This window comes from Ambystoma mexicanum, chromosome 14 (genome assembly GCF_040938575.1).
Source record: "Ambystoma mexicanum isolate Mex_15411 chromosome 14, UKY_AmexF1_1, whole genome shotgun sequence".
Classification (NCBI taxonomy): domain Eukaryota; kingdom Metazoa; phylum Chordata; class Amphibia; order Caudata; family Ambystomatidae; genus Ambystoma; species Ambystoma mexicanum.
The window spans coordinates 475,344,408-475,367,906 of NC_090940.1; the positions used below are offsets into that span (position 1 = coordinate 475,344,408).

Consider the following 23,499-nt stretch of genomic DNA (forward strand, 5'->3'; position numbering starts at 1 on the left):
GCATCGTGCCAATGGGAAGAATATGAAGTGATTGACAACGGAGCTATACCACCACCAGCCATTGATAGTGAATGTCCTCCTGGTAGTTTGGATGCAGTCGTAGATCAATTCACAGAATCCACACCCGCAAAAAATAAGAGCACGCGAAAGTTGAAGACATTGTTTTTTTCTCCCATCTCCGGACAAGGAACAGATGTTGCAATGGAAGAGAATGAAGTGGACGACAATGAAACACCATCAATATCACTCAGCATAGCGGAAGACGATATCAGAGATTGTACCTTTCATGCGAGTGACATGTCCTCAACGTTACAGGCCGAACCAGCTGGGATGCAGAGTGACAGTATAAGGAAAGAGGCCAAATTCATTGTATTCGATAGCTGTTTGATGGATATTATTATGATGATGAAATGTGGGCATTGGGTTGGTGGGGAAGTATGTGGGGAGCCATTGATTAATGTGACTCGTGCAATTCGAGGCACTAACCTTAAAATACATGCCACCTGTACACAATATCATCCGTTCGCATGGTCTGCACAACCCATGCTGGGGCAACTGCCAGCAGGCAATCTACTTTGTGCAGCGGCCGCACTTTTTAGTGGTTCAAGTTTTAAAAAGTTAGAGTATTTCTTTCAGTTTGTGGGAATCCATTTCATTGCGAAAACTCAGTTCTACAAATACCAAACCGATTATCTATTTCCAGCCTTTAGCGAAGCTTGGAGAATGGAAAAAATGTCTATTGAAAGTACATTCGCGGGCAAACGGTTCAGGCTAGCCGGTGATGGACAGTGCGACAGCCCAGGATTTTCAGCCAAGTACTGCACCTACCACTTTCAGGACATGGAAAGTAAGAAAATTGTGAGTTCGGTGGTCGTGCAGGTGTCAGAAAGTACATCCTCAGTGGCCATGGAGAAAGTTGGCTTTGTAGCATCATTGCAAGAACTACAATCGCGGGGAATGGTGATCGACCTGATAGCCACGGACAGACACGTTTCAATTGCCAAGACAATGAGAGAACAGTACAAAAATATAAATCACCAATTTGACGTTTGGCATCTTGCAAAATCAATCAATAAAAAATTGTCGGCTGCAGGAAAAAAAAAAGATATGCAAGGTATTTCACAGTGGTCCAAGTCAATCAGCAACCATCTTTGGTGGAGCTCAAAAACATGTGAAGGGTCGTTGGAAATTCTACTGGAAAAATGGCGGTCAGTAATGTTGCACTGTAGCAACGTACATCGATGGTCGACAAATGAGCATTTCCACAAATGTGAACATGGCCATTTGTCCACAGAGGAGGCACGGAAGAAGAAGTGGTTGATTCCTTCATCACCCACTCACAAGGCCATTGAAAAGATTGTATTTGATAAAACTATAACAAAAGCTTTGAGGGGACTCACGGAATTCTGCCACACAGGAGATTTGGAGGTGTTCCACAATATGTGCCTCAAGTACAGGCCCAAAAGATTGCATTTTGGCATGGAAGGCATGATAAATCGGACTCTTCTAGCGGTCTTGGCACATAACCATAATGTTGGCCGTCAACAAAGTAGGACGACCGGAACTTTAGGGACGCTTCGCTACAATAAGGCCTTCACTAAAAGAAGTAAACAATGGGTGATCAAACCAGTGTTTGAGGATATGCAATATGAGTTTATTGAGAGACTTATCGTAGATGTCCTCGATAGGCACATACATGGAGTGGTGAACGAACCTATGCAGGGGACAACTGCATTGCCACCCAACATTGCCTCTGTTCCATGTCCACCTAAAGCAGAGCTCATTGAGAAATACACATCACGGTTTAAATGATTGTAATTCGATTGTCTGTTCTCTCTTCTCTCGAGTCTCCTCATGTTGCAGGCCCATTTCAATTAAACCAAACAGTAATATAAATCATTTTTACAAAAATTATAGAATGTTTCCGTATTACAAACACATGGCCGACCCATAGGGACAATAAAAAAAAAGGCACGCAGACAAGATGCCCTTACACTAACTGGAGCTAACTAGAAATGTGTGCTCGCTCAAAGTGAAGGTCAGCTGCTTTGATGTTTTGCTCGGGTGGCGGAACGGCCCACGACCCAATATAAGGTTCTATTGTGATTTGACCTTGACAGGCCGGGACCATCCTGAAAGACTAAGAAAAGATAATGAATAAAATTTCAGAAACGAAACGATGAGCCACGTTCATTAGAAGAAGTAACGTTGGCAAAGAAGGAGTGGTGTTTCGGGTCTGCCCTACACAGAGACACAATGGAAAATGCAAATATAATGTAAGTAACTTTTGATGAGTTTATACCGCAATTTCATTACTATACAGTGGCTTTAAAGACAGGTTCAGTTGTACTTGTTCGTTCTATGTGGCATAGTGTTTTCTACCGCGCACTATCTGGAGGAGAAACATCTGCTTTTACTGAAGCACCTCAAAACCTTCCTCTTTGCTTCTGCTTTCTCTCTCCCTCTCCCCTGCTACAACTGGTCCACTGTCTGCGACCTCGGTCCTGGGCCCTTCCACTCTCCACCTGCACTGCCTCCCTGTCAACCCCTGCACTGGGGGACTGTCTCAGTATCCTACAGCCCCCCCTTCCCAGCACTTGTTCTGCACTTACCTTGCACTTGCCACCAGCTGGCCCTATTTATTTATTATTTTATGCTACTTACCTTGTACTCCACTCCCCCCCCCTCCATGCCTCGCCACGCCTTTAAACACTTGTGTACACCCAGTAGCGCTGTCCTCGCTATGAAATGAATAATTTTAATAAGGATCTGATGGTGAGACTAATTTCATTTTTTATGTTTTTAGGTACATCATTCACTACTGTCTGTGTCACGAGTACCAGACACCGGCGGACGGCTTCTACAGCCGCCAGTTGCTTCTCCGCGTGAACAACGTTACCACCCTGACCATTTTATGGGACGATCGCCAAGTACAAGTATGCCCTTACGCGGTACTAACGGTTAGATGCAACATACCTACCGTTGTGGTGGCCTAGTGCCTCGTTGTTGGAACAGCCATGCGATTATCAGTGCGACAGAAGAGCTTATTTTTATCGTAAACCAACACCCTGTGTACTGCACACGAACATCGCTTCCCTCAAGACGAACTAATTTGGATCGAGAGCAAAGAAAAATACAAATCGCTGAATATTCTCTAAACATTTGATGTCCAATAAACGTACTTTGACAAATGTACAATCTTGCCGTTTGCTTTTAAACCACGGTTTCACATTCCGAATTGTGGTGCTGTATTGTGAGATGCTCTAAGACCCTGTGTACAGCAAAGGACCATCGCGTTCCTCAATACGAACTTTTTGGAACATGAGCAAATAAAAATGCAAATCGCTGAATATTCTCTAAACATTTGATGTCAAATAAATGTACTTTACCACATTTACAATCTTGCGGTTTGATTTCAAAGTACAGTTTCATATTCCGAATTGTGGTGCGCTGTATTGTGAGCTGATCTGTGTTGATTTCCGGGGTCTGTGTGGAGTCGCGTAGAAGACGCCTGGGCGCGTTTGCCTACGCAGCTCAGTCACGTCACGGATAGAGGCGGGGAATATGAATGTTTTGATAAAGTCTGTTTCAGGGGCGGGGGATTTGATTTAGTGCCGCAAAGGCAGGTGAGCCAGGGCGATGCGGCGGAATGATAGGATTATCACAAAATGGAGGCTGATTTCGAGTGCGATAATGGGCGAAAAGTCGGGTAAGGTCCATAGGAAAGTTTCCTACGATCTACCGATTTATGCTTACAAACACATGGCCGACCCGTAGGGACAATAAAAAAAAAGTCCCGGAACTCTCCTTTAATTGTGGTTTTCTCATTCACGGCAAGTTTAACAAGCAGTAGTTCATAGTCTAGAATATCTTCAATTGGGCTGGATCTAAGTTGTACGTTATTTCTCGCTATAATTAGCAGGTACACTGGCCACAGGAGTATGAATGGAGGATAAGGGGAGCTATGAGAGAGCATGTTGGAGGCGGGGACTAGAGGAGTAAGGAACCTGTATGCCAGTCAGCCCCAGATCAGGACAGAGCCGCAACAGGGGAGACTACGCAAGCCGAGCGCTTCAATTCAGGATAGAGACGCAAACTAACCAACCCTACTAACAATTTCCCTTTATGCATACACCTCTCAAACTCCAAACCAAACACAACCAAATCCTACAGCACAACAAACCGCACAAACTTCACTACATTGCAACAACAAAACAAAAACACACATAGCCTTGCACAACAGTACACGACGACTACCGGCCGCAAACACCCCAGGCCCAGCCAACGGACCCACCGGGCTGACGTCGCCAACAGCACATCAATGTTCTCTTGCACTTTTCCTGCTTCCTCCCACTAACTCAACCTCCCCTCCTCTTTCAGAGCCGCAAGAGCACCAAGGGACCACTCCGGTGGTGATAGTGCGCGGTACAAATGTCCTTTAACATTAACATAATGGCTACACCACCTCCTGTGGTAGCCTAGTAGGCTAAATGCTTTGGACTGCAGTAGGCTGAATGCATTTAAATCATGGTAGAATAGGTACACTGGGATCATAGTAGGTCATATGCCCTGAAGATGCATTAGGTCAAGTACACTGAAGTCATGGTAGGCTAAAAATGCTATCACAGTGAGCTAAAATCATTTAAATGAAGGTTGGCTAAAAACAATAACACACAATAGGTCGGATGCACTCAGAATACATTAGGTCAAATACACTAGAGTCATGGTAGGCTAAAAATGCTAACATCACAGTGAGCTAAAATAATTTAAATGATGGTAGGCTACAAACGTTAGCATCACAGTAGGTTAGATGTACTAAAATCACGTTAGGCTCAGTGCATTAACCCTATATGGGCACAAGTACATTTTTGCACCCACTGGGGTAGAAAGATACCGCAAACAGGCATGTGGGAGGCAATGGGGTGTCAGCACCGTGGGGCACTCGGAATTGGTCAAGCACACAGGTGTGCAGTTAGGTTTGGGAGGGGGGGGAGCTCTGATTTTAGCTTCAAAAGCGTTGGGTGCATCGCATAGAGTAGGAGGTAGGGAACCCGGCAAGCAAACTATGCGAACAATATATATGGAACGGTGAGAGTGTATGTGCCGCAAAGTTTTAAATTAGCAGATCTACATTACATAGGGTAGGCGTAATTGTAATCATACAGGCAATATGCAATGGATCGTGCCGGAATTACAGTTGGCACAGTACTGGCGAATGCATGTGAAATCACATGTTAAGTTTAAAATGCGGACATCGGGCCGAGACGATTAGCCGCAAATGCTGAGATTCCCTGATTTTGTGAATGACCTTGTGCAGCGGGTGGGTCGGAGGGAACGCGTAGGCCCACATTCCGTCCCACTGTATTAGCAATGCGTCCCCCATGGAGCCTTGGCCCCGGCACTCCACAGGACTTGGACTGCTGACATGTCCAGTTGTTCTCGGTCGCAAACAGGTCTGTATGAGGGTGTCCCCACCTGCTCAAAATGCCCCGACGGGCCTGCTTGTTGAGCTACCACTCCTAATTGTCGTAACCCATCCTGCTGAGTCTGTCAACCTCCAGGTCGGACTCCCCCCGGGAGATGGACTGCTGAGATCGATACTCAATGACCGACTTCAAAATGGTGATGGCAAGCCGGTGGCCGAGGGGGGAATGGTGCCCCCTTGTTTGGTGAGGTAGTACATGCAAGTGGAGTTGTCTGTCTGAATGCGCACTGCACTGCCCTTGACCACTGGAAGAAATGCCTTGAGCGCGAGCCAGATGGCCATCATTTCCAACCAGTTGATATGGTTCTGTTGCTCCTCAGTCGACCATAGCCAGTGCACCGCATGGCTGTTGAGGGTGGCTCCCCAACCCCCGAGGGAGGAGTCAGTCGTAACCGTATTACCCGCCATGAGGTTGGTGTCCTGCCTCCACTATTGTAGGTCCTGGTGTAGGTGAGGCGGTATGGAAATCATCGCTGACTGAGCTCCTGTCTCCTGGCGTCAAGAGGCCAAAAAATGCAGCTCTAGTCTCCTCATTTTGACCCTGGTGTGAGGAACCGCCAGGCGACATGCAGCCATTATGCCCAACGGGTGCTCATACCACCAGGTAGTGGTCACTGTTTTGGCGTAGAAGTTCCCGACTGCCGCCTTGATAGCCGCTACTTTTTACTCCATGGGGAATATCATTTTGTCTTTGTGTAATCCACAGGAGACACAAGAACACCAGGGTTTGTGTAGGCTTCAGCTGGGATTTCTGGAAGTTGATGGAGAACCCCAGGTCGTATAGTGTGTTCATGAGCCTGTTGGCTGTGTACGTGACCTGCCCAGGTGTTTCCGCTCTGACCAACCAGTCATCGAGGTATGTATATACATAAAGGCCCTCCGACTTGAGCTGTGCCGCCACCGTGTTTATGAGCCCTGTGAAGAGCACTGGTGCTGAGTTGAAGCCAAACAGCAACACCTTGTACTGGAAGTGCAAGCCCATGACCCAAAACCTGAGGAACGATCAATGAGGCTGTCAAATGGGGACATGTAGGTATGCGTCCTTCAGATCCTGGGAGCCCGTCCAGTCTCCCCAACCCAGAGATTCCGCTATCAGAGCTGGCCTAACTATTTTGAACTTCTGCAAGAGCAGGTACATGTTTAAGAAGGATAGATCTAGGACCACTTGCAGGCCTGCCTGGTTCTTCTTTTGGAGATCGAAGATGCAGGAGTAAAAGCCCAACCCCTTCTGCAGGATTGGGACCTCCTCGTCCGCTTTGCTTGAGATGAGCGAGCATATCTCCGCTAGTAGTGATGGTGTCCCGATCTGGGGGAGGAGGGAGGTGGAGAAGTAATGGGAAGCCAGAAGCCCTAGGAGACTGCTGAAACCACCCAAGGGTCCAAAAACAGTGTCTGCCATGACTGACTGTGGGGGGCCAACCTGCCCCCACCGGGGTGCTGTGAATCTAATGCATCTCGTCATTGTTTCTTTGCCTCTAAGGCTGAAGACTGGGAGGGGGACTGGAAGAACCCCTTGTGCGATGGCTTATGTTGCTTCCGCAGATGCTGACTGGGAGATCGGTCTGGCTGCCTGGCTCGGCGGTCTTGGAAGCCCTGAAAACCGCCAAATGTTTGTGATCTATCAGTCCAAGTCTGCCCCTGCCCAAAACTCTTGGTTGCTGGCTTGGTGAGAATGCGAATAACTTGGCCGTCTGGGAGCTTCTTTTCTTTTTGTCGAGCTTCTTGTCTGTGGTAGAGTGAAACAAGTCACCCCCCTCAAATGGGAGATCAAGAATTCTTTCCTGGACATCCAGATTGAATCTTGTGGCCCTAAACCAGGCCGACCTCCTCATGTCCGTTGCTACACATATGCCTCTATACTTGCCATTTCGATGTGATCTACTGTGGCTTCCAGGAGCTCTTGTGCCACTATCTTGGCCTCTGCCAAGCCGGCCTTGAATGAGGCTTGCTTGAGGGTTGGGATGTCCGGAAGGAAGCCGGCAATTTCATGCCACAGTCTTTGATTCACCGCGGCCAAAATGGCATCAGAATTTGCCTGCCTAAAGTGAATCCCGGCGTTTGAGTAAACCTTCTTGCCATAGGATTCTAGGACCTTTTCCTCCTTGCCCAACAGCACTGAGGTGGATGTTCTGGCCGATGACCCTTGTGGTTTGGAGTACATGGATGCGGCTGCGATTATTGATGATAGGAGTTGGGGGTGCACGGACAAGAGAAGCGCATCACCCTTCACCTGCCTAAACTTTGCATCCAGTTTTTTGCTAACTGGTGGAGTGTGGCTTCCATCCCTTTTTAGCCAGGGCCTCCACATCCTTCTGCAGAGACATACCAGCTCTTCAGTCTGCACGGATGGTGAGGACCTCCGCCAGGAAACCTGGTTTTGGCTGTACCCTCTGTGGCTGGGGGATGCCCAGGTATTCCGCAATGCCAGCTATTCTGTCATTAAATGCTCTTGCCAAGCAAGGACAGTCCTGTTCATCTTCGTCAGTGTCTTGTTGATCTCCCACTTCTTGAGGGTCTGCGAGGATCACTGGCGATGTGTCTTTTGGCATGGGCAGTGGGTGGCCAGCGGAGGCAGAGGCACGGCTGTGCCAACCAGCGTTGCGGGTGAAGAAAGCTAAGGGAGGGGGGGTGCTACCACTGGGTGCCTGCCGCTGTGCTGGCACCTGCTCTGTCACGTGCTGCTGTGGTAGCATGACCTGGATGATGGCCTTCAAGATGCTACCCATTTGCAGGGACCGCATGAGCGTTAAGCACTCAAAGGAGCACTCTTCACAGGCTGGCTGAGTGTGCTCCTGTACTGGCCTCTGCGTAGGCGGTGCCATTTAGCTGTGTTGTCTGCCCCGCTCTGCCGGTCGTGTGTAAATAAGGACTCTGTGTAGCGCATGTGCCCAGTTATGGTCGGGTAGGTGGTGAACCATGTGACCTGTGACATAGATGCCGGTGACCAGTCTGTTCTGAGAGCTGGTTCCCGCCTATGGAGCTCGATGGCTGGGCATGCTTCTGGGCTGGCCGCCATTTTGTCCGCATTCGCCGGCATTTTGTCCACCCATGCTACACATGCCTCCGTGGCTGACCCAGGCCTGGGGTAGACCCGTTTGCTTGTACACGTAGGCTCAACCCCTCCCTGCATCTCAGGCGTGTGCCTGGTAGGTTGTTGACCCTCGGCCATGTTGCTAGTAGTGCTGTCTGCGCAAGTATAGGCGCCCCCTCAGGTGTAGACTTGGTGGTAGAACAAAGCCCCCTCAGGACATGTCCCGGTAGGTGAGCCCCTCGGCTCCTTGTCACCGGGACCGGGAGGATCCTTGGACCCCCCCTCAGCTGTTAGGCCGGTAGCTACTGGAGCCTCGGTACCGTTCTTGCAGGCAACAGGACCTACTTGTCCCTCCCGCAGGCTGGCCTCCCTGGGAAGGAGTCGCCTTTGTGGGGTACTCGCCTTTTTGGTCTTCCATGCGACGTACTGCGTAATGTGGTCCGGTGGAGACCAGGCAAACAGTTCACCTTCGCCGTGCCAACCGGTTCTATAGGGACCGAGGAGTAAGTGAGTTGCACGCTGAGCAGCCATTCCATCTGTGGTCTTCTCCAAGGCACCAGAGGCAGAGGGCATGGGGGTCCAATGTAGGAAATGAACCGTCACAAAACGGGTACCTACTGAAGCCTGCCGTGGCTGACATGCGGCGGAGTAGAGCGAGGCACCTGTGGACGGTGTTTCTGTAACAAAATATAAGTTAAAACAGTTTGAGAATGAAAATGAAATTAGGGAAAAACATGTGGAATTACAGGCCAAGAGCCTAAACCACGAGTGCTGAAGAAGTTGGTCAGCTCCTGTCATCGCAGAAAAGAGGACGGAGGTGTGGCGCCAGTGGGCGGGGTCAGGGGAGCGCATGCTCCTGGGGCCACGCCCCCACACGTGTCTAAATTTAAAGGGAAAGACAAGTTATTCTGGAGAAAAGGGTTCCGTTCCCGTCCCTCGCAAGGGACGCCCCCATAAAAGGATAGAGGAAAGGGTACGGGACGTAGGAGTATGTCTCTTCAGTAAAGGTGGATATAAATGTATGTTCTGCAAACACATCTTATGTTCCTGGTTATTATAGTACCCATCGCTGGATTTCTCAACCTGACATGTTACTTTAATATGCTCGTCTCACAGTACACTCAACATAGATAAAACAACTGTTTAGCAAACGGTCTAGATGAAGGTACATGGACTTGACAAATCTCCTGATGGAGAGACATGTATAGTAAGTTAAAGAGCTTGCAATGCGAAGATGTGCATCTTTTAGATAACTCTCATAATTAAACAAATACCCCAATAGAGAGATATAAACAGCTTTTGATCAAACAACCCAAAGATATACATTTCATCTAATAATCAGAGGGATCTTCCATTTTGTATATCCAAACTCATTATAAAATATTTTCGTATACAGTTCGTAAATGTTCACGGTGGTCTAACCTAAAATATATCGAGAACATCAAAATAACATTTTGCATTTACAATCTTTCTACATCTGTGTCATGTTCACTCTTAATATGTAATAGAAAGACTGTGTACCTGATGTTAAACAAATTATAATAGTTTGTATAATCACAAGACATGCAATGAGTGGTTCTGCAGGAGCGTAGGGATATCCTGTCGGCTTAAGTATCTCTGGTGGCCCTCGTGATATGTGGGGCAAGCTGGTATTTACTGTAACACCACGGTGTGGGTTATACATAACTGAAAACAGTAAGGACTGTTGGCCTAAGTTTAACTCTGCCCCTCATGTCTGAGGGAACAACTGAATATTTTAACAATGTCATGCTCAAATTGAGGCAACAGGAGTGCAAATGAATATGTTTCTTAAGATGCACCCAAGTTGGTCTGAATTGCGACCATGAAATGCATGCGTTTCTTTAACCATATATTGGTGAGCTACATAACTATCGTCAAGTGGTTGTGCGGTATCATTCTATACTTACCCGATATTGGATACACATAAAAAATATAATAAAATATAAAGATTAATGTACTTGTTTGACCTCACTACTCATGAACAAGTCCCCTATTTCTCCCACAATATAGTCATTTTCTTATGATATAATTAATGGAAACCACCAAGAGAATTACTTTTATCATTCACCAACAATGATATAATAATCCTTTAATATGTAACATATTTCATAATAATAATCTTGCTTATATATTAAGATGTTTCATAACTTACATTAGAGTACAGGACGAATCTACTAACATGTCGTAAAAACTTACCCTGAGTATGAATATGAGGGGGCAGTAGGGCACATTTTGAACTTTTGTTTTCTGTTATTTTGTAACACCTCCACAGAGATTTTCTGTTATTTTGGGCACCTCTAAAGAGTCTAATTCAGGAAGGCTTCAATAATCCTATAGTATGGGATGGTTACCATTAACAAGAATTATGCGCCGATAATGCGCGTCATCGTGTTTACACCGATGAGGTCACGTGTTACGCATATGCGTGACGTCATCGCGTCACGAGTGCCATTTTTGTATGGCGTTTTGCCGCGATCGTGGCCGATAAAACATTATTGAAAGAACAACAAGGGATTGCCCCGCGGACTGGAGCCAGGGATTTATCCCCATAAAAAGCAGGTATAGAACTTTGAGATGTAATTACCTGAATAGGTTTTCTCTAATTTGAGGGGTCTCGTTGGGGGAACAGTGTGCTGTTAATGGATATATGGGGCAACACTCCAATTTACTATTTTTAGTCTGTTGTTCATCCATAGTTTATAATCTTACCAATTAGATAGCATCATGAAGGGCACAGTATTACTCTTGCTAAATGGAGAATTGTACACACATACATCAGGCAAAATGTACCTTTATGGTTATCAAACTAAGGATTATATTCTATGACCATACAAAAAATGCATATATTTTTCACAGGTCACATAATGATACCCATGCCAAAAATGGTCCATTGAAACTCAGTTTGCTTGTAATTCGCTATTCCATAATAAGGTAAGACAACCAACATTATTAGTTATATTAGTATTATCACCCTATAGTCCATGTCACCAAATAGCTCAAGATACACTGATACATATATGTCTCTTTACTGCAGAAGTACCAATAATGATTTCCTCTGGGAAGACGTATGATGTACAAGTGGTTTCATGAGAGAACTTTAATCACTAGTCGTTAATGACATTGGATCTAACCTTAGGGTGAGTAGGTTTCATTCTAATTATCTCAGTATACAAAGGAGATACAATTTAGATTTCAAATTCCTGTTACATTATGGACATATCAGGTATTGACTGATTGAATATCTCACAAACCCCGTATAAGCTTGGTGCTCATGTATCAAAAAACTTTTTAACAAATTTTAAGACCATATATTGATGCACATTGAACACAATGGGAGGTTGAGAATTGCCAATGTGCTTATTGAAATTTTATATTTTCTTTTTATCATTTGACATTGAACTCTCATCCTGCTCTGACTCCAACCATCAAAATATGACCTGGTACATGTTATAATATGGTACGATTTATTTCTTATTTTATGTTTTCCTTGTGGGTTCTGTTAAATTTTATGATCAAATGGCCATTTCACTGTTATGTACATTGTCACTAATGTTGCTATGTTTCATTTATGTTGTATACAGCCTTGACAACGACCAGGGGTCGAAACAAGTGTCGGCTATTGTTCTTCTTTTTTTGTAAAATAAACAACACTTATATCTCACATGATTTGGACATATGCCACGTCTATTTGAAATATTTTTGTATTGAAAACCTAGAGCGCAAGACTCTCCCCTGAAGCCTAATCTTTGACTTTGAATATTTTAACTAATCACAGGGGCATTGCATTGCCCGAAAATAGCAAGATGTTATAGTGAACTCCGAGCACGATACACCTAATGTAGGTAGAGGTGTCTGTGTCCATAGGTGGCTCATGATCATGTAGGCTAATGTACTAAAATAATAATAAGTATAATGAGGCTAGGTCTCTGTGATCTTCCCTGTAACGTGTGGAACATAACTCCTCAGGATCTATCTACAAAAAACAGAACAGGTCCAACTCTTCATTAGGACATTTGTGTCTAATTTGTCAATCCAGAATGCTTCTCTTGCTCAAGTTTCTTACTGATGCTCATTGTTATGTCATTTTTATGTCAACAACTTTACAACCTCAAGGACTGGAATCCTTATTTTGGGTTGTTGCACGCAAGTCTGTAGCAAGTTGGGAATTGTAGTGTTGACAAAAAACAGAGTGGCGCACTGGAAAAGTGTTCAAATAGAAGACGCCACCTTAGCCTACAGTGCAGCTGGGTCGACTACGGACAAGTGCAGTTTAGGGTGAACCACCACCAGCAACTCGTCTCGCTCCAGCTGCGTGAAGCGGGTCTCTAGTCGTTTGTTGCCTTGGGTATTGGAATGTGGTTTTAATCACAGATTCTTTGCCACTGCCACCACATCTTTCTGGCACCCCTGATCTGCTCCTCGATTTAAGGGATAAGACTTCCACGAGCACCCCAGCTCCTGCTGTGCCTGTTCTGGCTCTGGATGCCCAGAAAGTCTGGCAGGCCCTGCATTCTGTCATGGAACACCCTGGCGGAGGAGGATGCATTGTCATTGTACTTATCAGTGTCAGTGGCGCCCACCCCCCTCATCTTTCATAGGGGTAGGAGCATCCAACATGTCCCTGGCCATTGTGACCTGCTGCCCAGGGGCGACATTGGCACTGGAGGAGGTGGCAGCGTTGTTGGAGGAGGAGGAGGAGGCAGCAGAGGTGGCGGGTGAAGCACTGAGTTGGCACTATCGCTGCAGCCACGATTGGGCCTGAAGGCTGCTGCTGCAGCACCATTTGGGGTATCATTTCCCCAAGGAGCCCCTTGAGTATGCCTGACATGGAACAAGTTACTTACCTGTAACTGTTGTTCTCCAGCATGGGTCTGGCATGGATTCACATGCTCATGAATATTCCCCGTCGTCAGGCTGGGAATCCTCGGTAAAGAAAAAACCAGTATCAGTTTCGTTTCTGATCTGTCTTTCGTAGTAATAACCAATCACTGGTCTCTGCGTCATACTGACCACAGCCAATGACTGCCCTCTACCTAAGCACCGCCTCTGGCAGCCATCTTCAGATTTGGAAGCACGTGAAGTGGCAGTATGACCAAGTGAAGAGCCGCAGAGGGGTAGGCGGGAGGGTTCGCATGTGAATCCATGCCAGACCCATGCTGGAGAACAACAGTTACAGGTAAGTAACTTGTTCCTTCTCCAGCATGGGGTCTGGCATGGATTCACATGCTCATGAATAAAGAATACATAGCAGTACACACATGCACAACCACGGGAGGTGGCAAAGGCTCAACATTAAGCATCACATCAACTCAACATTAAGCATCTTACCTCCTCACCAGGCTCACCTCAGGCGAACAGGTTGCGCAGCACTGCTTGGCCGACCCTGGACTCCTCCCTGGAATCCCGGTCGACGCAGTAGAATTTCGTGAAGGTGTGCGTCGACCTCCACGTAGCAGCCCTGCATATGTCCAGCAGGGGCACACCAGATAGGAACGCCGTGGTAGCTGCGATCGCTCTGGTGGAATGGGCTCTCGGACGGCCAGGCAGCGGTCGGTTTGCCAACCGGTGACAGCACATGATACAGCCGGAGAGCCATCTGGAGATGGAAGCCTTCGAGAGAGCCTTCCCCTGATTGACAGGTCCAAAGTTCACAAAGAGTTGTGACGTCTTCCGAAAACCCTTCGTGCGGTCCACGTAGAACTTCAGCGCTCTAGCTACATCCAGCGAGTGCAAAGTCCTCTCAGCCGGCGACGAAGGCGACGGGAAGAACACAGGTAACACCAAGGGTTCGTTGAGATGGAAGTCCGACGGTACCTTGGGCATGAAGGAGGGGTGCGTCCTGAGCACTACCCTCGTGTCGTGGAAAATCAAGTACGGGGCCTTGCAGGAAAGGGCCTGGATCTCTCCCACTCGTCGTGCGGAGGTGATGGCCACAAGAAAAGCTGTTTTCCACGACAGAAACTTCAACGGGGCCGAGTGCAGAGGCTCGAACGGAGGTCCCATGAGCTTGGTCAGCACCACGTTGAGCTCCCACGCCGGGGCCGGAGCCTTCACCGGCGGGAACGATCTGAACAGTCCCTTCATGAACTCTTTCACCAGACGATGAGACCACAAGGACGCCCGCCCCGTGGTTCTGGTGTATCGGGAGATCGCAGCAAGATGAATCTTGATGGACGCGTGTGCCAGACCAGCTTTGGCCAGCATCAGCAGGTACGGCAGTACTTGGGGAGCCGTAATCCGTAGAGGGTTAATCTTCTGTGCGTGGCACCAGACAGAGAACCTCTTCCATTTGTGTCCGTAGCATTTAAGAGTCGAGGACGCCCTGGCCTTTGCAAGAACCTCTCTGCAATCGGCCGGTATGTCGTATCCTCCAAACTCTAGCGCTGCAGGAGCCAGGCCTGCAAGTTCAGCGACTTCGGGTCGTGGTGGAGGATGGCGCCTCCTTCCCTGGAGAGTAGATCCGCGTCCGCCGGCAGCTTGATCGGCGGGGACGCTGACAAGTCCAGAAGGTCCGGGAACCATATCTGCCTCGGCCACGCAGGTGCGACGAGGATCATCCTGCACCGTGACCTCTTGAGCTGGTTGACGAGCCGGATTAGCAGAGGCAAGGGAGGGAACGCGTAGAGGGACAGGCCCTCCCAGGGGAACGAGAAAGCATCGCCCATGCTCCTCGTCTGGGGAAACCTGCTGGCGAACCTCCGGCACTTGGTGTTCGTCGCCGTCGCGAACAGGTCGATCTGGGGTGTGCCCCACCGTCGGAAGAGGCAATCCACCAGATCCTGCCGTAGTTCCCACTCGTGGCACGAGCGCAGCTCCCTGCTGAGTGAGTCGGCGATGGTGTTTTTTATCCCTGCCAGATGAAACGGCACCAGAAAAATCCCTTGGGCGACGGCCCAATGCCACAGGTCCTGCGCCTCCTTGGACAGCGCTGGGGACCTGGTTCCGCCCTGTTTCCTGATGTAAAACATGGTGGTGGTGTTGTCGGTGAAGATCCTCACCACCTTGCCCTTGAGGGACGGAAGGAAGGACCTGAGGGCCCAAAACACTGCACGGAGCTCCAGGACGTTGATATGCAGGGACTTCTCCGTCGGGAGCCAGAGTCCCCTTGCGTGCAGATTTTCGGTGTGCGCTCCCCACCCTTCCAGGGAGGCATCCGTGGTCACAGTCTCCTGGTGGGCTGGGGTCTGGAAGTCCATGCCCGCCGTCAGATGCGCGCGGGTGCCCCACCACCGTATCGCTCGTCGGAAACTCTCGTCGAGCTTGATCCTTTCCTCGAAGCTGCCCGTCGTCTGGATCCAGCGCGCATCCAGGAATTCTTGCAACGGGCGCATCCGGAGCCTGCACATGGGAATGAGGTAGATGCAGGAAGACATCATCCCGAGGAGGGACTTGATGGACCTCACTTTGGCCGCGTCGGCCACCAACATCCGTTGCACCTTGCCCAAGATGGTCCTGGTCCTCTCCTCCGACGGGGAGGCCAGAAGGGACACTGTGTCGAGCCTCGCTCCCAGAAACAGTGCGACTTGCGCGGGCACCAGGTGGGATTTGGCGTAGTTCACGGAGAATCCCAGGTCCGTGAGGAGTTGGACGGTCCTTGCCGTGTGGACCACGGTGAGCTCCCTCGTCTTGGCGCGGATGAGCCAGTCGTCCAGGTAGGGGTAGACGTGAATCCCCTCGCGGCGCAGCTGCGCCGCCACCGGTGCGAGGCACTTGGTGAATACCCTGGGTGCCGACCGTAGTCCGAAGGGAAGGGCTTTGAACTGGTAATGACGCCCTTGGACCACGAATCTGAGGAATTTTCGGTGCCCCTTTAGGATGGAAATGTGGAAGTAGGCATCCTCCAAATCCAACGACGATAGGAAGTCTCCTTCCTCCAGCTGACCCAGGACGTGCTGGAGGGTGACCATCCGGAACTTCTGCGCCTTGATGAACTTGTTCAGACGTCGCAGGTCTAGGATGGGGCGCCATCCTCCCGTCTTCTTCTTCACGAGGAAGTATCTCGAGTAGACTCCGGAGCCCCGAAGCCTCTTTGGGACGAGTTCGATGGCGCCCTTTCTGAGCATCGCCTTTACCTCCAGGAGAAGTTGAGGGACGTGAAGTTCTTTCCTGGCCACGGGGGGGACGCGCGGGCACCTTCTTTGAAACTCGAGCGCGTGGCCCCGGGCCAGGGCGTCCAGCACCCAACGGTCGGTGGAGATGGACTCCCACACGCTGACGAAGCCCGCCAGCCGGCCTCCCACCGGGGTGCTTCGGTGGGGGCCCGACCCCACGGCCGGTTCAATCCTGCTTGGACGCGGCCTTGCCGCCTTGACCTCCTTGGCGACGACGGCGGGGTCCGCCAGACTTGCCTCGTCCTCTGTAGGCCTCTTGCGACGACGAGCGGGACGCTTGACGGTAGGAAGCGAAACCGCCGCCGGAACCTTTGGAGGCGCCCTTGCCTCCGCCGCTCCGAAAGGGCGTCCGTCGTTGCTGCAGGACTCCAAGGGCCCGGGCCGTCTCAGTATCCGCCTTGATGGCCTGAAGGGAATCGTCCACTGTCTTCCCAAACAGGTTGTTCCCGTCGAAGGGCATGTCCAGGACTCTGGTCTGGACGTCCTGCCGGAAGTCCGTAGCTTTGAGCCATCCACGACGTCGAAGGCAAACGCCGTTGCCCAGCTGGCGGAACCCAGTGTCGGCGATGTCCGTCGCCACGGTGATGGCGTGGTCCGAGGCCACCTCACCTTCCTGCAGGATCTCAAGGGCCTCCGCCCTCTTGTCGTCCGGCAGAAAATCCAGCAGGGGAGCTATCTTGTACCAGAGCTCCCTGTCGTAGCGGGCCACGATAGCCAAGGCGTTGGCCGCTTTAATCGCCGTCGCTGCCGACGAGATGACTCTACGTCCCATAGCATCCAATTTCTTTCCCTCGCCGTCCGGCGGGGAAGTCGATGTGGAGGCCGCACCCCCCCCCGCTTTCTTCCTGGCTGCCGCGGAGACAACGGAATCCGGGGTAGGCTGCGCCCGGAGGCATAGGGGGGCCGTGTCCGGGACCCGGTACTTTTTCTCGTACCGGTCTCTTCTAGCTGGCGTCGTGGAAGGGTTCTTGAGGAGGGAAAGGCCCTCATCCCAAATGTCGTCCAACAGAGGCACTGCGAGGACCGTCTTCCTCTTGGCCTCGCGCCGCTGATAAAGGAAGCCTTCCTTTTTCTTCTCCTCAGGGCAGAGTTGGAAAAGCTCGGAAGCCCTGGAGATCATGGAGTGGAAAGATCCGATCTCGTCGGGCGGAGAAGCCCTGGTGGGAGGCGACGACGGAAAATCCTCGTCGTATGCCTCGTCGTCCGTACCCGTCGCTGCCGTGTCAGTCCCCGTATCATCCCCTCGGGTGGACGGGGAGGAGGGCTGGACGGGGCGCGACGGTTGAAAAGGAGGTGGTGGATGGATCCTTCTTTTCTTGGTAGGGGGAACACCAGAAGGTCCCGGTTCTGGATCCCCCGACGGGAGAGGCTCCTCCGTCGGTAACGGTAGCCTCGTCCTCATCTCGGAGCATAAGGACTGTATGGCCAACAAAATGGCCGCCGAGTTGTCTTGCGGCGCTGGCAGAGGGGAATCCGACGGGCGAGCAGGGGCCCCGTCGGTATCCTCGACGATGTCGTCGTCGTCACCTGCGTCGGGGTCCATTCCGACGGGCTGGCCTTCTTCCACGCCTAGGCCGTGGCTTAAGACCTCGATCAGCTCCTCTTCTGAGGTTGAGGCCGAATCTACGACGACGCCCTGCCCCCCCTTCTTCTTCCCCACGGAGGGTTTCACGGGGGTCCTATCGATGGGCACAAAGAAAGACTCCCTCCGAGGAGGCAGGGAGATTCTGGGCCCTGAGGTCGCCACCACTGGTGCAGCCACCACAGGCTGAGCCAGGGCCGCCGCGACTGTTTCGATAGAGGGCTTGGTCGGATGGATCAAGGCCTTCACCACCTTAGGTGCGCTCACCGCCTTATCCTTGAGGGAGGGGGCACTGCCACGCTCCTCCTCTGCCTTAGAGCTCGACCGGGGCCTCTCCAGGAGCTTCGCCGGGTGCTCGGCCTTCCTCTTACCCGACCCAGAGCGTTGGCTCGTGGTTGATGGTGCCGGGGAGGGTGCGCCCTGCCTGGCGCCCGTAGAGCCCGACCGTTCGGCGCTCCCGGTGCCAGCGGACTCGCGGTGCTTGGCCTTATGTTGGGCCCCCGTCGCCGGGGCGCCCTCAAAGGTCTTAGAAGACCGCTCGGATTTCTTCTTCTTCTCGCCAGACGGGCTCTTACCCTCCAGCCAGTTGGCGAGACGTTGATGGCGGTCCTTCATGGTCCGTTCCGACATGTTGCCGCAAAACGCACAGTCCTTCTCCACGTGCGTCTTGTCCTCATGAAGGCAGTAAAGGCAGAAAGAGTGTTCGTCCTCCTTGAAGACGTTCTGCAGCTGGCATCCAGGGCAGACCCTGAACAGCTTTCCGGGCGTCGAGCTTCCCTTCTCCTGGGCCATCTCCGAGACCGGGCCTGAGAAGCTTCTGGAGTCCTCCGAAGTGTAGCTCGACGAAATCTTCACCCTTGAGGGGCACAGATGAATCCGACACGGGTCCCCGTTGATCGGATGTAGGATCGGTGGAGCTTGAGGCTCTTTTGACCGAAAGAATCGAAGTTTTTTGTGAAAAAGCGCGAAAAATAGCACTAACGCTCGAGAGCAATAGCACGAGGATCCCAACACACGAACGTGCGGTAAAAATCTGAAGATGGCTGCCAGAGGCGGTGCTTAGGTAGAGGGCAGTCATTGGCTGTGGTCAGTATGACGCAGAGACCAGTGATTGGTTATTACTACGAAAGACAGATCAGAAACGAAACTGATACTGGTTTTTTCTTTACCGAGGATTCCCAGCCTGACGACGGGGAATATTCATGAGCATGTGAATCCATGCCAGACCCCATGCTGGAGAACTCTTCCAACTTCATCAGGAGAAGAAAGCGGTTAAAGAAGCTTTCTTCACATGCCGGCTGCTGGCCCTGCCTCTGTGGATATGGCGACTCCTTGTATGCCCTGTGCCTTTGAGGGGTGGCCATATCTCCTGTCTCGGGACGAAGGAATGCGGATGGCTCTGATAATGGTGTATAGGATGATGAGTGCAGGGATCCCTTGAAGGGCCTGGCCCCCCTCTGCAAGGGTGATGAAGGGGAGCTGAATGCCTGAACCACCCACTCAGAAGGCGAGGATGGAGCGGTCTGCGTGGGCTTTCCCCCTGAGGTTCACCTGTCGGACAGCCCAGCCTCCATTTTGGACATCTCCAGGCCTGTGCTGCCGGTAGTGTGGCTGGTAGCCATCTTGTTGGATAGCTGATGTGCCTTAGGAATGTGCAGGAAGCTTGGGTTCTGCACAGTGTTTTTTGGCCCAGCGGGCTACTGACTGGAATGGGACTTGGAAGACATTCCGGGAGGACGGAGTCCCTCGGCCTTGTGGCCAGTAGCTTGCTCATGTCGCCTATAGGTGCTCCCTCAGACCGTGATCCAGTACCAGACTCTAACGATCCCTCAAACCGTTGTGCGGATTAGAGCGTGTATGCCCCTCGGTATCCGGCATGGTAGTGCCCTTGGGCCCTACGGTGCACATGCTGGTAGATTTCTTAGCGTCAGGCCCGGAACCGTTAGGGCTTGACTTGCCCCTCCCAGCTGCAGGGACTCCTGGAAAGGAATCCCTGTGCTGGGGTGATTTATTAAATAAGGGACTTACCTTGTCCTACGGCTTGACCTTACCAACAAAATCCTTCATGTGTTGTGGTGGTGATCTGTTGAAGATCTCTTGCCACTGTCGTAGTCTGTTCTTAAGGGTCCTTGGCGTAAGCGTGCTGCAGGCCAAGCAACCGTCCAAGCGGTGCTCAAATCCCAGGCACAATGACATAATTTCATCAAAATGCCATGGGTAGTGGAAGTGACATCACACAACGTCTGACCTCTGATGACATCACAGGAAGTGATGTCATTTGACCCCCAGCCCAAAGTGACATCACGGGAAGCGATGGAACACGACATTTCACCCCTTGACAAAACAGGAAGTGGCATCACATAGCATTGTTCCCAAGTACACTACAAAAAATATGGTTACGATATCACTATAATGTGATATACATTTCATACAAGAATGGATCATCATATGTATCATTAATATCAGTGTGAATAGGCCCATATTACTGTGAATGCAAGCAGACGTCCAAGAAAAAATTATAATGTGTTATAATATAGCACTTACACTCAAGTGCTTTATATAGAAATAAATATACATACAATATCACCCTACCTGTGTTGGTACTCATTAATCGACCTCAGAAGGAAGAAAGACTGATATGAGGTATTTCAGAACAGACTAAATCAGTGACTCACCCCCAGAAGTATGCCTGAAATAAACCTTCAATGAGTCTAGCAATGATTGCATATATTTCCAGAAAGACATTATTTGTTATTCCTATTCTTTCTTATTTAGAATCACTGCTCAAAGCGTTACACATGTGGAACCCTGTGTTTTTTTTAAGAGGCCTGAACCAGAAAGCCGTGCACTTCAAAAATGAAGTGCCACATGGTGCTGGCCACAGCCCAGGAGATTACATTTAGAAAAAAAACATGTTTACTTTTTTTATTTTTTTTTTATTTTTTGGGGCAGCAAGGGAGACCACAAGAGTCGCAAATGCGACCCCTGGCATCCCCCAAATGACATCCCTGCGGAGAACGTGTAGATACAAGGCTGGGAAGGCGCACTTGCACAAGGCACAATGTGTGAACCCTCCTGCGAACGACATGCTCCTGGGAGGTGAGGAACCGGAGGTCTGTACGGAAAAAAAATAGAAATGATGAAAAGGAAGGGGCGCTCCCGTGAAGCAGGAAAAAAAAACAAGACTCTGCTCACGCCGAGAAGTCCGTCACTGTCCGTGCAGAAAAAGGGTCTGAGGTGAGGCTTCAGAAGGCGGGGCTATATGGCATGCGTATGCCAGGGCCGTGTCCCAGCCACCTCTCCCGTCAGCAAATTTAAAGGGGCAGCTCACAGTTTTTCACTGGAAGGTACTGTACAGTCCCCATTCCGGGCACGCCCATCAAAGATGGCGCAAAGGGGAAGGGACTAAAGAGTATTTGATGTTATAGGCATTTGAGAACAAAAAAGCTATTAGTTCTTCTTTCTTAAAACAGTCTAGAGTTAAGGCTTTTTTACTATTCTTGCATCATTTCACAGTCCAGAAAATGGGCATGCCGGAAGGCTGATAACTCGGCTTCGCGTTCATCAGTTACCAAGCATGCGCACATTATTTTTATATAAGTAGTAAGTCAAACCCTGTAAGACATATATTATTCCTTTACATAGGAGACTCAACTTTAGACATTGTCGAGGTGCTCTTTTATCATGTCTGCTGAAAACTGCTTAGTTTGTTGGGCTTCAAAGAGAGGTGGAATAAAGTGGAAGCCAAAAAAAAAAAAACAGCGAACACTTTTGGTGTTGGGGCATGTTTTGCCAGCTACGAGGAACATCAGGGCGAGTACAGTATTATAGTGTTTAGTCGTTGATTTGATTCTGTCTTGACAATTCATTTAAGTGCACAGAACAATAAAAACAACATAATACAATAAAAACCAGTGAAAAATTAAAAAAGAGTAAGAACACATTAGCCATCCTATTAAAAGACAAAAATAAAAATAACATTAGTGGGCATATCACATCGAATGTTTCAGTTTCACGGTCCTAAGCCAAAGTGTCTTTCTTAAATAGGAATTAAGGAAAGGAAACACCAAGGGTTCTTGACTCAAGACCAAATAATTATAGGCCGCCAGTAGTATTAAGCCACACTATGAGGAGATGGATGCGGTTTTTGCACAGTCTTACAGGGCTTTTCGAGGCCAAAATAAAGTTAAATTGAACTGTGAATATAAAAGGCTGGTTTGTCTCCCACTATATGCTCACAAAAAATAAACTCTTAATGGCTAAACCCATCGATACCAGGGCCATTGGAAAAAGAAGATGGGAATACAGCCTAGGGCTTAAGAATTGTTGTATTCAATATTGTATTTCACTGTATAGGTTTAATACAAACTTTGTTGAAGTTGACAATATTTGATGGCGATTTCTTTACCTCTGTATACTGTAGAGGAACGCAATGAGCATCATTGGGGAAAAGGCACTCTAGAAGTTCCATCTTTCCAATGGATAGGTCTGTGCTAAAGCTATGCGAGCCTGAATTTTGCCTTTGTTCTTGAGATACTTTGATGTCAGCGCCCATAAACCTATGGAAGAACATTTTTGTTTCAAATGAAATATTAAATAGAAATGAAGCTCATGAGTAGCAAAATGATTAAACATGTGTACTAAACAAATATATGCATTCAAAAGAACATTTAAATTTCACAAATGAATCTATGCAATAATTTTAAAACTACTGATGTGCTTTCCAAACCGGATGTTCCATGCCTAACCAACAAAGCCAATTTCCAATTCTTAGCTGTCAGCCATACATATAACATCTTATGCTCATGGCCATGTTCAATGGGGCTTGGCAATGGCTCAGGTAAATTTGCGTACACTTCCCCCCCTCCACCCGCTCCTCCCCAGACACCTCTTCTCAATATAATAGTCCACAAGCTACACCGGGAACAAGTAACACTTATCCTATAGAGCCAATGTGGGCACGACAGACATGGTTCATCTGTTCAAAATTAAGAAAGTGAGAAATAATTGTTCAATAAAAGTACAATAGTGGCCATTCCTGAATTTACAAACTTTTATTTCATGACAAATAGGGCCATTAAAAATAGGTTTCTGCTTTTAGGGAGTAACCTGCTCACATGCAAATGAAGACCAGCCTTTTACGATAGTCCCTACTTATGAGACATCCCAATAGTGATTGGTAAGCGAGAATTCAGTTTTTGGGGAATTTAGTGCCACTTTTTGGGGCCCCCCAACCTGTTGCTCAAAGCCCCCTGCACCCCCCACCACC

General features: G+C 49.3%; 1 protein-coding gene across 6 annotated transcripts in view; it reads right to left on the bottom strand.

Moving 5' to 3' along the window:
• ATG2B (autophagy related 2B) overlaps nt 1-23,499 on the bottom strand; it is a 5,509,925-nt gene that overhangs the window by 3,930,759 nt on the left and 1,555,667 nt on the right. For all 6 annotated transcript variants that reach the window (XM_069637692.1, XM_069637689.1, XM_069637687.1 and 3 more), the window contains one exon: nt 22,639-22,789. In XM_069637692.1, the coding sequence (XP_069493793.1) occupies nt 22,639-22,789 (151 nt within the window). The remainder of the gene's footprint in view (nt 1-22,638; nt 22,790-23,499) is intronic.